The sequence below is a fragment of the Lathamus discolor genome, chromosome 6, assembly GCF_037157495.1.
Source record: "Lathamus discolor isolate bLatDis1 chromosome 6, bLatDis1.hap1, whole genome shotgun sequence".
NCBI classification, from domain to species: domain Eukaryota; kingdom Metazoa; phylum Chordata; class Aves; order Psittaciformes; family Psittacidae; genus Lathamus; species Lathamus discolor.
This window is the reverse complement of record NC_088889.1, coordinates 55094454-55111787: the sequence shown is the minus strand read 5'-3', so window position 1 is coordinate 55111787 and position 17334 is coordinate 55094454. Positions and strand designations below refer to the sequence as shown.

Below are 17334 nucleotides of genomic sequence, written 5' to 3'. Positions count from 1 at the left end.
GCAAGAAACGTAACAGGAAGGCTCTGAGGCACAAGCTCCCACTGCTTTGTAACAGCAAGCTACAGTATTGTTTTAGGAAGAGGTAATAGCCATGCACCACAAAACCATAGAAACAAGAACATAGAAAAGCAAGTGCATTTACCAGAATTCAGGTAGCGTTTATTTAGTCCAAGGCAGATGAACAAAGGCTATTCTTCCTTAAACACTAATTTTGTGGGTTCTGCTTCAAAAGGGTTTGGAGGTTCCTAGCAGTTCGCAGCTTTTGATTTGGTTAATTTCTAGTATTTGATTTGGTTAATTTCTAGTATTTTACCTGTTTTCCCAAAATCCAGCATACTACCAAATGAAATACAGCTGTCTCACATTAAAAAGAATGCCAAGAGGTCCAGTTTCAAACTGTTCGACTGTCAGCTATAGTGGCTAAAAACAGGAAAGGAGAGGGAAGAGTCCCCATAAAACAGTTGCCTTATTGGTATCACAGGCAAGCATTAACATAAAATATGTTTGTACCCACATACACATACATTGCTATTTGCTGTTCTAGGGAGATGCTGAAAAACTGAAGGCAAAAGAAAGTATGCTTTCCAGTGTGAGGAAGGCTGCAGTCTTGATTCAAAAGAAAACTGGAGAGGACCTCTAGTGGGCTGGAACTGCAGTGCTCGAGTGCCGGAGAGCAACGTCCTTCCACTTCACCTCCCCGCAGTTAGTTACACCACAGCTACCACATCACTCACCAGCAAAGCCCTATAGTTTCATCTAGTGAATCGCATCAGTGAAAGCACGTACAAGTGCAATTACAGCGGTAAACGCCCTTTTCAGGCCAGCTGATTAGAAATATTCCCTTGGCCTGCTCTCAGTGTTTGGAGGGACACATTTTCATTTGCTTCAGAAAAAAAACAGGAGATTGGTTCTATTTTACCATGTAGATCACTAACATGTCAGAACACTTCAGAGTGGTGTTATGCAGCCTAAATGACACGACACCAAGGTACATTCAAAGACACACAGACTCTGATGCATATTTGAAATGAGGATTCAGAATATTATTTCAGGCTATGTCAAGGCATTTTTTTCTTACAAGACATTTTAGCTGTAGGCAGTTTTGCATAGGCAGCAGAAATACCATTTTGACTGCATTTTTTAGGCAGCTCCTGGGTGAAAGAGCTTGGAAGTCTATCTGAGCTCAAACAAGGCATAATTTCATGTGATGGTACATGAAAAATAGATTAGTGAATGTATTCAAGAGAATTTAGATAATAACACAGGCCAGATTAAGGAAGCTTATTAGGCATACCAATTGAAAAGAAGATAACTTGTTTTGAATTTAAGTTAATGATTCATTCACCTCTAAGTCTTCAAGAGACTTTTCTTGCTATATTTAGGTTTGCCTTCAAGTCAGATCAGTTCTATCTTTCCCAAAGCAGCCTAATTTCCATCTTCAGTGTTAATAGGCCACAACTTACCTCTCTTTCAAATGATCTAAGCAAGCAAAGGGTTTGTATCAACTTGAGAAAGACCACAAAGTTGACATTGTTAAACAGAGTGATGCAAGGCAGCTGCTCATTATTATTCAAAAATAACATCACCTATACTGCAGTGGTGCTCCTTGTGTCACTAAGCAGAGTGCTGGAAAGAAGGCAAACCATTTTGCACAGCAGCTACCTGAAAAGAATACCTGCGCTTGGAATCTGAAGCAAGAAGAATGCCTCTGGTCTGTCCTTCACATAACAGTACTGGCCTGTCATAACTGAAAAGTATGCCTGAAAGTCACTCAATACAAGCATTCATGCAGAAAATAACTAAAGACACTAAGAAGTTCACATCTTATCAGAAACCTGACCAAAAAGTAACTGCGGTCTTTCAAACTTTATCTTTTTAGATCAACCACCACTGACTAGGACCATCACTAGTAGCAGAATAATGTAACTTATTTTGAAACAGTACAAGTGGTGCCACAAAGCCAGGTTGCGGTTTTGTCCTTTATATGAATCAGCAATCCAGACAGAAAAAGAAGCAGTTACTTGTCTTGAAGGACTTTTTAAGTTATTTTACAGTAAGATTGTGTACAATGGAAACAGTCCAAAGGACATCTCTATGATTAAAAAGAATAAAGAATTGGAGGTGATGAGGATCAGTTAAAGGTGAGATGAAAAATACAACATACTATAAAAACATTCCTTAATGCTGTTAAGTCAAGCAATTAATTTCTCAGGATTTATCTTATTGAATCTGAACTGCTTTATGCTAGAAACTACAGCAAATGGAGAGAGTTGACGAAACTCTAAAGTGAAATGACAGAAAACAGGACTCTTCAGAACTGTAGCTGAATGAGGTAGAATATATAATGAAAGATATGTGGGTATTAAAAGTGATTTCAGGTGCAATTGAAATCCCTTGTAAAGACAGCAGGGAAGAAATGAAAAAAAGTTGTGTGTTTTGCTTTAGATTACAATGCAAAATTTTGACAATAGCATGAAGGAAAAACAAAGCAAGCCTTCTAAAACAGGCTGTTTTACATAAGAGAAAAAGCCTAATACAGAAGAAAATATTTATGCTGTGTTCCTTTTCTTCTGATAACAAAGTTGGTAACTTGCTTTAAAAGACTCACTTCAAAAGTGTCAAACCACTGCATTCATGAAACTGCCTCCAGATGGTTCCCTTTAACAACATCACTGTCATTTACTTTTCAGAGTTCCATTAGTTCTGCAGTCAAGCACTCCTCAGCTGGCAGATAAAGATCAAAATGTCATTTTGAAATGGCAGAATCTGTGAACTGACGTATGAACAGAGTGTCCAGCTTTTATCCACCCAGTTTCTTCCCATGTTTTTCCAATGAGAAACGTTTTAATTCACTGTCAAAACAGCTGCAATTATGAATGTTTTATTATTACTACTCTGACCAGGATTAATGTTCCAAGGAAAAAAAAAAAAAAGCCGCCAACAAATTCAAACAGTATTTGTAATGGCCTCTTAAAATTTCAATACTTTCGGCGGAAAACACAACACTCCAAAGTGGAATGCATGCTGCCCAGGGGATGCATAAGACAATCCACTGGAGGGAAGGTAAAAAATAATAAATAGATCAATAAGTATTTTAATTACTAATGCTTTTTAGTTAATAAAATAGTATTTCTAGTAGTGTTTATTTCACCTTTATCTCATCTTTTTAAAGGTTCAACTGTGCATGATTTATAGGTTGCATAACAGATGACAGCAGTGCATGTCTAATTTATAAATACATCAGTATAAATATACTGGGGTGCATGCTAGAAAAGAAAAAAAAAATATATATATATATATATAGGAGTGCGCAGCCAGCAAAGTTTGGCGAACACTCGTTTATGGGTCTTCAGTACCATATAGCAGCATTTGCTTCGTTGCTGGAAGTAGGCAAAAATAATTGAGGAAGAACTGCATGCAGAGAAAACTTTCCAAGTGGGCTGCGTTTTTCAGTTACTTGCAGGTTAAATCTGCAAATTTAACCACAGGCAACGAGCGATTTTTCAGAAACAGTTAAGTGCTTAGCTCACACTATGCCTAGCAGATGAGAAACCCTTGAAAGTCCCATGAGATTCTGATTGGTATCTAGAGGCTGCCAAAGGCCATTAGAAATCTTATTCTGGATGATTTATGTTCAGGTCCATTGACTTTGAAAGAGATTTAATATTCTAAATACATAAAATTCAGTTTCAGCAATAACTTAGCACTGCATCGCTTGGCCCGTTTTCTAATGCAGATGTAAAAAGTCAGCCTATTTAAGTTCCCTTTGAACACTCACCAAAATAAATCCCTGCTAGTCACTTGACACTTCCTTTTTTTTTTTACTTGCTAAAAACCACCTACTAAAATATTTGCTTCATTTCTGCAGTGGCCATGGGTAAGTATCAACGAGGTGAAACAGTAAAGTTACTAAAACTTCAGGGAAATTTTACTTAGTGGGTGTGCATCATTAAGAAATAGCAAAGTAAGGAAACCACATTGACAAGACTTTTTAAAAATCATATTATTCCAATTAAGGTCTTTTTTCTATCATTTCTGTTCCACTGAGAATGACACTGAGCACTTTAGAATTGTACATTTTGAGATAAATTCTTTTAGTCCACCTGAAAAGTTTCCAAGCAGTACGTGGCATTGACTACAGCTCTGAAACTGTCAGTATAGCATCCTCTAAAAATCGGAGTTCAAACATTCTTTTTAAATAGCTAAGAAGGCAGCTAGAATAACACAGGGATTTTCTAGTCATACATCATATCCCTCCAAATTCTAGCACCAAGATTTCACAGTCGTTTCTCTCACATATTCTCACTCTTTGGATGCAACTGCTCCTGTGCAGTAACTTTTTCCCCTTATGTGTTACCCCACAGGCACTACCACCACCATTGATGGCCTTGGCCTTGGCCAGTGACAGGTCCACCTTGGAGCTGGCTGACATTGGCCCCGTCAGACACAGGAGAAGCTTCTAGCAGCTTCCCACAGAAGCCATCCCTGCAGCCCCCCTGCTACCAAAACCTTGCCATGCACACCCAATACAACCAGTAACCTGATTATACACACAGCCTGCATCCCTCTAGTGCATACATGCAGGTGCTACTGCCTTTACAAAAACACCTAGGCCCTCTGATCTTTAAGAGTAGTAATACTTTAAGGACAAAAGCCAAAGGATGTCTGTCCATCACTTTCAAAAGATAATCACTGCTCAGGTTAAACTGCAGAACCCCACATCCAACCAGTATCATTGAGAAAGAACACTGTTTGCATGCAATAAAGACAATTTACTGGTTTAGTGCCATATGTTACTCCTTTTCAGTTATCCTACCTGTTCGTGCCACCAAGTGGGTCCAGCCACTCCAAACTGCTCCAATCTTTTCATGTGAGAAAAACTGAGTGTCTATCTTCTTGGGCTCAGCAAGAAAGATCTCTTTGCTCACTAGCTGCCCATGTTTGTTGCTACCCCAGACATACAAGTGTCCTTCATCTACAATAGACAGAGAAGTAAAATATGTTGAAAATGGTATACATAGACCACCACCAGATACAAGCTTTGACTCAAAACAGTGATGCGAAGGAAAGAACGTTTCACTCAATTTGTGTTTTCAAAGTATGCTTTTTCCTACCACTTTACCACAAGCACGCACACCGTAACTAGGACATCAGAAATATTTTCAAGGGCCTTAACAACACAGCCTGTTTTCCGAGGGCTACACTGGCTCCCTGAAGCAACCCAAGCTCAAACTGCCTTGACCTCATTTCTGCCATATTTTTCATTAGAAAACTAACCACAACAAGTCAACTTCTCCGAGAAAAAAAGAAAATCAAAGCATCTTAGGGAGCAGTCCATGTCAGTCCACTCTGGTTTTGCAGGCCTGCTTTCAGCTCCACCCCAAAGCTCTGATTCAGTCCAGTAAACTACCTTATGAATTGCAGTAAATAAATTAACTCCCTTCCATTACCTGGGACTCTTCAAAGCCTGGCTGGCTGCTCCTTCTCTGCATTACAGTCTCCCAACCTCTCTACAGGAGCTACAGACTTCTAGCTCTGCTCATAACTCTGCCTTCTTCAGCTTGAGCAAATTCAGTAAATCCCCTAAAGCAGGGACAGTCTAATGCTCCTTGTCTCACCTTGGGCAGACACGCAGCTATGAACATACAACTAAAGCAGATGCCACCCATTACAAGGCAAAATTAAAACATTACCTGCCTCAAAACAATGCCAGACAAGTAATGAGAGACTTCAGTAAGTCATCACTTGCCTCCCCACCTCTTTTCTAGAGTAAGCATTTGTGCAAGTGCACACTCCAGGATTCCACCCACAGGAATAATTATATTTACAGAAACATCCACACTGCTTCATATGTTTTACCGGTGCAAGCTGGAGTCACTCACAGCCTAACAACCAATTGCGTGTAACAACATGACTGTTCAGAGGAGTCTTTCTGCGGTATTACATACAATTAGTTCCATCTTTTCAGCAGAAAATCATTCTGCTCAGGTTCTAGGCCTCCATGTTGAAAAAAACCCAAAACCAAACATAATCCACAAGACACACTTAACAGAATACCAGGCCTCTTGAAGTCCTCTCCTACCCTGTATAAGCTGCAAGAGTAAGAACTGAATCCTGCACACATGAAGTACATGATCGCGGGCCCAGAAAGACTGGAAGCCATATCATGTCCAACATGGAATTGTTCCAAGCACATCTCCACTGCATTCAAGGCTTTTGAAAGCCTCAGGTCAGCACTGCACTTTACAAGCAGCGTGACAGAAGCAAATCTTTCAGAGAGAGAAAAAAAAGTAGGACTTAAGCTACAATAATGATCTCAGTTTGGTAACAGTAACAAAGAATGAGCTATGATGAAAAATAGGGCAGGGGTAACCAGGCATTTATCAAGTTACATGGTATCGAGAGTCATTGGCAGGACCTCCCACATTCCTCATTAAGACAACACAATTGAAATTAAAAGGAAAAACAAATCAACCAATTTTTTTACTCAACTTCTCCACAGAAATTGATAAACATCCTCCCAGAGTGAAGTACCTTCTGAAGAGAAAAAAAACAGAGGTGACAGAAACAGCTTATTTCAACAAAGAAAAATATTATGGTCATTCGTGTTTCCACACCTAACATACACTGCCTCTGTCACCTCTTTTGCTTTTCCAGAAGGTGCGTTTGCTTTATCCTGGGAAATATCATATGCTCAACCCTCATCTCATTTCTTGAGTAGGTTTTAAGAAAAACTTACGACACTAGGCACCATATTCCCATCACCGGAGGGTTCTACCTGATTTGGGTAGAGTACCATTCCCTTTATTTTTTCCTCTGAAACAGAAAAAAAGGAATCCTTTTAAAAGGATAACAGGTCTTTTCAAAAAGATCCTTTTCAGGAACCGCCATTCACATTTGCAACAACCCACTTCAGCAGATGTGCCAAACCCTGCCTGACTGCAGGTGTTAGGTATCCTACCAGCAGGTGGCTCATGGAACAGAGCCAAAGAAAATGCATCACAGCATGAGATTCTCAGAAAAAAAAATCCGCACTTCAGTACTACACCCTGCATTACTGTATCTATTTTACCATATCCTTAAACATAAAGTATTTTAACCAATAACAAGTATTATTCATGATGAAGGGCAGCAGTAGCATCACATTATTAAAGTCTCTGGCACTTGTTCTGTTCATCTTGGTCACCCTGCTGTCCAATTTACTGCTCTCTTGAATAAAATGCAAAAGCATTAAAGAATTATCTTCATTTAGAGTACTAATTAGCTGAAGAAGTTTCTATTTGTCCTTATAATCTTCACTAATCACACATACACTCTGCATCACAGAATTCAATATAATTTACATCTTGGAACATCAACCCATACAACTAAACCTCTGTAGATCAGCATAAGCAAATACTCCAGTGCTTCTTGAATGACAACAAAGGTACCAGATGGCTGCTATTTGCTAAGAACTTGTTCCTATAAAGTCTGGCGAAGACTTGTCTTCATAAGGTTCAATATGTTTTCCACACTTCAAAACTGTAAGATTACAGAAGGAAAAGCTATTCTGTTTCCCCTTTTCCTTGTCTACAACAACAACAAAAATCTTTATTAGACTTTCATTACTGGATACTCAATACTCCAGCGTGGAAGTACTGCCTAAAGATCAAAGAACAAATGACAGACATTATGTAAGTGCTTAAGTGATTAAAGCAACTTCCTACTGCCTTAAGTAAGCCTTGTGCTCTCACATTACTTTACACAGATCTGCTCACTGTTACATTAGAGCCACATAAGACAATTCTGGCTATTTCACGCCCTTGAACAGCACAGTCCCATGCAGAGGCATTACCTCATGTAAAAGAAGGATAGCCACAGCAGTCCTTCTTGGAACAACCACTTCAGCTTTTTCCACACGCAAAGGGTTGCACTGGTTCCAGTGCTCAACCATCCAGAGTAATCCAACTGCAGCTGCAGCTCCAGAGACTTACCCAAGCATGTACTTCGACAAATCCTTTCAGAGTTTCTAATCACTAAGTACGAGCCCAGACCTTTACTTACTCATCACGGCTAAGACCAATCTCAAGAAGAAACACACAGAATTCAGATAATTCAAAACATGAATTAAAAATAAAAAAAAAATAATAAATTAAAGTTCTCCGAATCCAAAGCTATTACAAAACAATTAACCAGCACTAACGAGGCCAGAGCAACTATTACCAGTCTAACCAAAAGCAACAAACATTTCCAAAGCACACAAACCTTTACAGGCCGAGATGAGGACTTCCACTTCTGTATCTAAGGCCTACCTGTGAGTGACACTGAATCATAGGAGCCTGCAGCAACTGCCTTCACCTTTACATCTTCCAGACCTAAAGAAAAATTAGTCTCAAAATCTGTAGAGCAAGTATCATTTTATGCATAGATATGTATACAAGTATAACAGGATGATGATGAATCATAGAATCATAGAATAGTTAGGGTTGGAAAGGACCTCAAGATCATCTAGTTCCAACCCCCCTGACATGTCTCCCACATGCATCCTCATACTTTGATTGATATTGATACTGTCTCCCACAGCATCCTCATAGATAAGCTAAAGAAGTGTGGGCTTGACAATCAAGTAGTGAGGTGGATCGAGAACTGGTTGAAAGGAAGAAGGCAGAGAGTTGTGGTCAATGGCGCAGAATCTAGCTGGAGGTCTGTGACTAGTGGAGTTCCTCAGGGGTCAGTGCTGGGACCGGTGCTGTTTAATATTTTCATCAATGACCTGGACGAGGGAACTGAGTGCACCCTCAGCAAGTTTGCTGATGACACAAAACTGGGAGGAGTGGCTGACACACCAGAGGACTGTGCTGCCATTCAGCGAGACCTGGACAGGCTGGAGAGTTGGGCGGGGAGAAACTTGATGAAATTTAACAAGGGCAAGTGTAGAGTCTTGCATCTGGGGAAGAACAACCCCATGTACCAGTACAGGTTGGGGGTTGACCTGCTGGAAAGTAGCGAAGGGGAAAGGGACCTGGGGGTTCTGGTGGATAGGAGGATGACCATGAGCCAGCAATGTGCTCTTGTGGCCAAGAAGGCAAATGGCATCTTAGGGTGCATTAGAAAGGGAGTGGTTAGTAGGTCAAGAGAGGTTCTCCTCCCCCTCTACTCAGCCTTGGTGAGGCCGCATCTGGAATATTGCGTCCAGTTCTGGGCCCCTCTGTTCAAGAAGGACAGGGAATTGCTTGAAGGAGTCCAGCGCAGAGCCACAAAGATGATTAAGGGAGTGGAACATCTCCCTTATGAGGAGAGGCTGAGGGAGCTGGGTCTCTTTAGCTTGGAGAAGAGGAGACTGAGGGGTGACTTCGTCAATGTTTACAAATATGTAAAGGGTAGGTGTCAGGATGATGGAGCTAGGCTTTTTTCAGTGATATCCAGTGATAGGACAAGGGGCAATGGGTGTAAACTGGAGCATAGGAAGTTCCACGTTAACATCAGAAAGAACTTCTTTACTGTAAGAGTGACAGAGCACGGGAACAGGTTGCCCAGGGGGGTTGTGGAGTCTCCTACACTGGAGATATTCAAGGCCTGCCTGGACAAGTTCCTGTGTGATGTACTGTAGGTTACCCTGCTCTTGCAGGGGGGTTGGACTAGATGATCTTTTTAGGTCCCTTCCAACCCTTGGGATTCTGTGATTCTGTGATTCTGTGACATGGGCAGGGACACCTCACACTAAACCATCCCACCCAAGGCTTCATCCAACCTGGCTTTGAACACTGCCAGGGATGGAGCACTCACAACCTCCCTGGGCAACCCATTCCAGTGCCTCACCACCCTAACAGGAAAGAACTTCCTCCTTATATCCAATCTAAACTTCCCCTGTTTAAGTTTTAACCCATTATCCCTTGTCCTGTCACTACAGTCCCTGATGAAGAGTCCCTCCCCAGCATCCTTATAGACACCCTTCAGATACTGGAAGGCTGTTATGAGGTCTCCACGCAGCCTTCTCTTCTCCAGGCTGAACAGCCCCAACTTTCTCAGCCTGTCTTCATACAGGAGGTGCTCCAGTCCCCTGATCATCCTCGTGGCCCTCCTCTGGACTTGTTCCAGCAGTTCCATGTCCTGTTTATGTTGAGGACACCAGAACTGCACACAATACTCCAGGTGAGGTCTCACAAGAGCAGAGGGGCAGGATCACCTCCTTCAACCTGCTGGTTACGCTCCTTTTGATGCAGCCCTGAATTTTATAACAAAAGCCTCTGCTTTTTAGCCATAGACATTGCAAGACTCTCTACCATTTTCCCCCATAGATTATGATCTCATATGCCCATTCTATCTTTCAAATACTTCACTATATGTTTAGAATACCAAGCGGTTTTATTATAAAAGGATGCTGTATATCACTCCAAATTATATTTCTGCTCTACCCACCTTTGCAAAGGAATAAGATTCCTGGATTACCTGTTACTTCACAAGGTTCCTTTGCTGTCAAGAACAGGGGGAGGGATTTCCCTTGGTGTGCACGCTTTGCCAGAGATGCCATGCCGGTTCCCCACTGAAGCACCAAACCACTCTCTTTCCAGAATAGACACAGACAGAAGAGATTAAAACACATCCATGACTAACAAAAGCACTTAAATCACTAATTAGCTTTAAAGAGACATGCACTTAATTTTTACTGATTCAAATTACACTTTAAAATACCTTTATGCCAAAACCATAAAGATAACCCTGGTGATGTCATCAAGCAACAAATAGTTCTAGTCTCATTATACCAATATTCTACTCTCCTATGACCAAGAGAATACTAAGCAACCTGTCTCAGCCCTGAGGCCTGTATTAGGACATTACTGAGGACTCAGTAATAGAAATCCCATAGCTGTAGCACCTCAGGAATTTACTAGTATAAGCTCACTGCACTTTCTCTGCCCTTTGCTTTTCTTCATGCTTATTTGTTTGGGCAGTCCAGCACACTGAGGGCATGAAGTCACTTTTCTCCTCAGGAAAATCTGACCTAGCTCTGAATCAAGATGATCACTGAGCGCAGAGCTCAGGGAAGCTTAATTCCCTTAATTCATACAAGCACCAGACATCCCACTCTTCTTCCAAGCATCTCTTTCAATCTCCAGCTAGATTCCACTACCTGGAATCCATACTAAAGTTCATACAGAACTACAACCAAATAAAAGAGTGCATATAGTTTGTCGCTCCTCAAGTTTAACACAACCATGCAAACTGGAAGGGTTTGTTCAGTTATTCCATGAACAAACTCAAAGTCTCCAAGAACAGCAGGATAAATATTTATAAGTTATGACCGTCCCAAGTATACACACAGCAGTGGGCAAGTCAGAGGACCAGACTTCTGAAGGTGTGAGAGTGAAATTAAGGGAGTAGATCCTCTCCCTCCCCACCCAATACAAGTTTCATTGTTGCCATTTTTCCAGGTGTCAGTTTCAAATACACCATTAAAAAGGCCACATATCATTTGCAGTTCCATTTTGAAACAACTTACACAAACCAAAGCCATTATTTTGCATATCATAACAAATTCAAAATCCTCAGAAGATATTTTGATGGACCAGAAATATTTTTGCCAGAAAAAGCCTCCGTATGCATTTTTGTTTCAGAACAGGACAAAAGAAATCAGGAAGTTTTCCACCCATCAGAAAATTAACTTGTTAATAAACCATTACTCTGAGGTACTGAAGAGCAGTTCTTCACCACTGATTTACACAAAGATGTTTATTATTCATGATAATTTGTGCCAAAATCTTAGTATAAGACTTTCAGGAGAACTGTTGTTGTAATAGCTTAAAAGAAGCTAAAATAAATTTCATCTTCTTTCCCTCCCTCTCCTCCTCCAAGCCATTAAAACTCCATTTTGTTTGTTAATAAAATTATATTAAAACTATGACATATTTACCTGTAGCAGCAAGGGCATGTCTCAGTCCTGCAGCAACATCCACCACTTTCTCTTTGAGAGACTACTCAAAGAAAAATAGAAGACAAAAAATAAAGTATTTTAGTTGTTTTTTGCATTTAGTGCCTCTTGTCACAATGCATATCAACATTTTGTATCATAACGGAAGTACATTTTGGCCAACAGAAAGTAGTCTTCCAATAATAAATAAATAAGGCAGGCAAAGCAACTGTATGTACAGCTTTGTGGCAATAAATAAAAAGCCATAGTAAAAACCTTCACATAAAAGAAGGAACCTTGGCAATACAAGTATGTTTATTTCTTAATTTTAACTCAGTGCCTCAAGAATTACACCAAAACATCCACAGCAAATACTGGTCACAAGCGTCTACAGATATCACCACAGATTTGCAGGAAAAACAGGAGTCAGAGTCCAATCTTCAGAATTTACAACTGAAGGTACTGGACAATGGAGAAACTAGCATCTACTTTGCCCATCCTATTTCCTTGGAAGCTGATACTGTTTGGCAAATAATGGAGGTCAGCTAAGAAGCAAGTCAATGTACTTGTCAATTCCTTTATATGTAAACTAAACATCATTTTAATCTCAAAACTGATAAAATTAATGTTTATTCTCTTAAATCTAGTTTTCCTGCAGCTACACACACATTATTTTAGGGGTGACCAAGCTTATTTTTAATCTAACTGCTTTTTACAGCCAAAAAATAATACTACAGTCGTCATTTTGGGGGAAGAAACACTTGACAGTTATAAATGCACTCAATAAACCCAACACATACTTAAAGAACAGAACTGCTGCACAAGAAGCACAAAAGCAATAAATAAAAGAATGGGCATAGCTAACTGCTGAACTCCTCCGTACAAGCTGGGGTTTTTTTCAGGGTAGATTACCGTTTTGCTTTGAACTATTGAGCACAAACCTCCAACAAGATACAGTGAAGGTACGTACACTTTACGTAGCAAAACATACCTAGTATCTTACAAACTTGAGACAAAACTTAAGTTAGAGAAAATCTGCAGTTTCACTACCTTTAGTATCACTTTACATCACCTGAGCATCAGATTAATTCTGCAGATGTTATCAAAATACATTACAAAATGTTAGAATCCCTAGTGAAAAAGACAACTTTATTAGAGGTAGGCAACTTCATACAATAAGAAAAGCCATTTCTGGCAATCAGAAAAGGTCCTTTCTGGATCAATGACCACCTTTGGTCCTTTTTTTAAATTTACTGTAACAGACTTTATAAAAAATAGTTGAAGAGTCTAGCTTAAAGCCCACTGACATCAGATGGCCTTTGTAAGTTGCTAAAAGCAATATAAAGTACAGAGCTCTGAAGCACAATTCCTTTCAAATCTTTACCTCAATCTTTTGTGGAATCAAGCAGGGACCTGAAATTTGAGGAACTCCCAACTGTCCAAAATAGTTTGACCCACAGGACAGAACTAGACCAGATCCTGCAAAATGAAATGTTAGAGCCAAATCAGTAAAGCCGAGAGCAAAAGCTAAGCACTCTAACATTATAACAAGCAAAATATCTCAGTCAAGTAACTCAGAAAAAGGACTTAACATGTCCCATTCCAAAGCCTCATACGCTTCTGGTCTTACACACCATGTTCAGCAAAGGTCTGAAGTTCAGTGGGATACAAGGAACATGGAGTAGCTCTGTTTGCAAGACAAAACATGTGAGTACCAATGTGTCACACAAGCAACAGCAATGTAGAACTTTCAGTGTGTTCTCCACATGAAGATATTTCTTCAGCTCTTAGAAAGTCAGATTTACCTACTAACACGATTGTGAAATCCCAGCCACAGGCAACTTGTTTTACACAAAATCCAGACAGGGCAGTGCACAAAGTAAAACATAGTACATCTTCTCTGTGATTCAATCCCAACTGCCCATCTTTGTTATGACCACATACAAAGAGTTCTCCTGCACCTGGAAATAAAAATATATAGATAAATAAGTTAAATTCACGTTCCACTGCACAAACTAAAAAGACAAGTGTACATCCATGAGATCCTGTCACAAATAATGCCAGTGGTTATCTGTCATTTTAGGCACTGCAATCAAGCAAAAAGGAACAGTTACTTCTGATGCATCAGAACCATCTCTGAATAAGTATGACTACGCAGAGTTGGGTTTGTGAAGGGAAACAATCCATATGGTAAGACAGGCACCTCTCACTAAGATTCATGATGTGCTTTTTTATCACATTCACATCTGTCAGTATCCTTTCTTTCCCATACTTAGCTATGGCATACAGCAGAAACTTTCCAAGACCAGATGCTATCTTCTGCTCCTTACTTTACAACTTCTCAAAACTTAATAACATCCCACTTGACTCCTCTCTCCCACCCCCCATCCTCAACAAACTGGCTACTTTGTATGAAAAGCTGTTATATGAAAGAGCTTAAGAAACAGTCCTCACATAGCCATAAAATGACCACACAAGATGAGCAAAACAGGAATTTCCCCAAACATTGAGCTAATTGTCATAGGAGGAACCTGTTCTGCAACTAAGAACGATACTTGCTCAGAAACAGTCCTCAAATAGGTGAAAGCACCAAACCAAGAGGGAAAGAGACAAAAATATGTTTGGAAGTAACACCCCCGTGCAAGTGCAATGTTTTTACCAGTGATAACTGCAGAATGTCCCCCTCCTCCAGTAACACTTTTAATGTCTTGACATTTGCAGGAAACATCTTTCAGTGCCTGAGGTACCAGCACATCCTCTTTATGACCAAGACCAAGTTGTCCATAGCTGTTCGCACCCTTCAAATGCACACAGAAGAACAACACAGTTTTTAAAAGTTAACAAAAAAAGTACACATCTGCTCCCAAGAGCAAACGAGGGGTATGTCACCGGGTAACCTGCCAGTATCTGCTCCAGAAAATCCCCCAAAATGGAAACCTTCTTTCTTACTGCTGTCGTATAGGACCCCCAGAACTACAGCCCAGGACCATCCCAACTTTGCTCACATTAAGGCTGCCCCTCCAACCCCAGAATTTTAAGAAACATATTGGAATATATCCTGGTAAGCCTTTGTCCTGGGTTCAGCAGTAGCAGTCATTTTCCCCCTTCTTAGTAGCTAGTGCAGTGCTGTGTTTTGATTTTTTTGGCCTGGGAACAGAGCTGATAACGCCGATGTTTTTAGTTGCTGCTCAAATGTTTTAGTCTGGCCAAGGACTTTCAGAGCCTCATGCTCTGCCAGGAAAGAGGGGAAGCTGGGAGGAAGCAGAGACAGGACACCTGACCCAAACTAGCCAAACAGGTATTCCATACGACAGCACGTCATGCCCAGGATGTAAGGGACAGTTACCCAGAAGGGCTGAGGGACTGCAGGGTTGGAGGAGGTATCAGTCGGTGCTCAGCTGGGGGGGAGTGGGGTGCGTTATTGGTCAGCTGGTGTTGAGGTGTTGTATTCTTTCCCCTTGTTATTTCCTTTAGCATTATTATTACTGGTGTTAGCAGTAGTGATTTGTGTTATACCTTAGTTACTAAACTGTTCTTATCTCAACCCATGGGAGTTGCATTCTTTTCGATTCTCCTCTCCATCCCTCCAGGAGCAGGGGGAGGGCAAGAGGCGGGGAGTGAGTGAACGAGCTTTGTGGTTGGGTTTAAACCACAAGAGCCTTCAACTGCAGATGATCAGTTACCAAGGATGAAAGTCTCATTACCAGGATGATTACCACCAGGTTAGTGTTACTGATTCCCAATCACTAAAATCTTATTCATGCCAATGCTTTCTGGCAATCCACCTCCAAAAGAAGGTTAGGAAGACATGCTACCTCGTTCTAGAGCCTAAACAAGTACAGCAGAAACACCTACCCCTCAGAAACTAAGTCTTTCAAGTGGTCAAAATGAAAACACATCAATTATAATAAATTTAGAAGTACAAAATCATAGCCACTAAACAAATCATAGAAAGCCGCCACAGACAACCTGGTAAGGTGTTCTGGAAATTCTTAGCCAATTTAAGCTCTGTGAAGCATCCAGCAGTTTTAACAGCAACCTTCATTCACAAAGGTGGATTCAGTAACCTTCCTAGCCCACACACTATAGTAACAGCAAAACTCAACACCCACATTGCTCCCAGCTGGTGATTCCCAAGGGATGCAGCACCTGGTGTATCTTGAAAAGACACATTTGGCAATAAATGTTTTGTACCTACAGAGACGATAGTATCTTAGACAAAAGCATGAGGCTGCCCTCCTCAGCGCGGGACGTCAGGATCTGAGCTCAACAGGCAGATCAAGTTGTTCTCTCAGTCACTACCGGTGGTAGGACTGTTCTGGAGCATGTTACTACTTAACAGACATAATTCTTTTCAGAAGGCATGTCACAAGCTCTCATTTCAGCCTACAACTTGCAATGAATGTTCAAGTCTTCAGAAGCAGGAAAGCTGAGGTAAGATGCAGAAAGCAAGCAGGTGCCTGAGGAACTGAGAGACACACATGCCTACCCCAGTGCCAGCATACCGATCTCCGTTTACCCTTCCAACACTGACGGGTTATTACCAAACACGCTTACCGCAGAGCCAAACGCGCCTCCACCCGTCCCTCACACCTAGCGGCGGCAGCAGATCGCCAGCACCGGCCCGGCCCCCAGCGCGCCCCGGACAAGCCGGGGGGCTCCCAGCCCTCAGCTGCCTCCGGACGCGCGGCGAGGGCCACTCGCCACAACTTTACTGCTTTCGGGGAGGGGGGACCTCGGCCCGGCCGTTTCCCCGGCAAGCAAGGCGAGCGCGGGCCAACAGCAGCGCGCACGGCCCCGACCCCGCAGCAGCCCAAGGGAGGGCGAGCGAGCAGCAGGCCTCCAGCGCCGGTACCGCCCGGCCGTGAGGCAGACCGTGCCGAGCGCCCACTTACCCACGCGAACAGACGCGGCTCCATGGGGCCCTTCCCGCCTCGCCGCAGGCCGGGCAGGAAGAGGCTGGCCTGGGGAGGGCTCCGGCGAGGCCCCGCCTCACACGGAGCAGCCGCGGCCCGGAGGGGTGCGTGGAGCGCGGTCGCTGGGCAGCGCTGGAACGGCTGCGCCTGCCGAGGGCGCTGGCTGCGGCGGGGGGTTCTCGGAGCCCTCGGGAACGTTTGGAGCCGGCTGCGGCCAACAGCTGCTTTCTTGGTGGCCTCCGCGGCCCCCAGCTCGCTGTGCCCCTCTGGTACGCTCCAGCTCTGGCTGCTGCCCGCACGAAGAACTCCCCAAAGCCCAAGCGCTTAGACCTGCTGGCGCCGACAGAGCCCCACGGGTGGGGGGGGCACCCGCCGGCGTCGGCGCAGGGAAACGCTTCCTCAGCGCTCACCGTTTGAACAGGGAAAAAAGGCTAAAGCTTTAAAAGATGAGAGGAAAACAATCCTCAATCAAGTATATACCGTTCTGAATGGAATTAAGGCACATGCGTGGAATTTGTGAACCACGGTATA

The 17334-nt window shown here is 42.2% G+C and overlaps 1 protein-coding gene across 1 annotated transcript in view; it reads right to left on the bottom strand.

Moving 5' to 3' along the window:
* SERGEF (secretion regulating guanine nucleotide exchange factor) overlaps nt 1–16997 on the bottom strand; it is a 162389-nt gene extending 145392 nt beyond the window's left edge. Inside the window, 8 exon segments of the mRNA XM_065682866.1 lie at nt 4817–4975; nt 8292–8354; nt 10429–10542; nt 11891–11951; nt 13272–13366; nt 13693–13848; nt 14547–14685; nt 16783–16997. Coding sequence (XP_065538938.1) covers nt 4817–4975; nt 8292–8354; nt 10429–10542; nt 11891–11951; nt 13272–13366; nt 13693–13848; nt 14547–14685; nt 16783–16806 — 811 coding nt within the window. The 5' untranslated portion in view covers nt 16807–16997.
* Nucleotides 16998–17334: the final 337 nt, after the last annotated feature.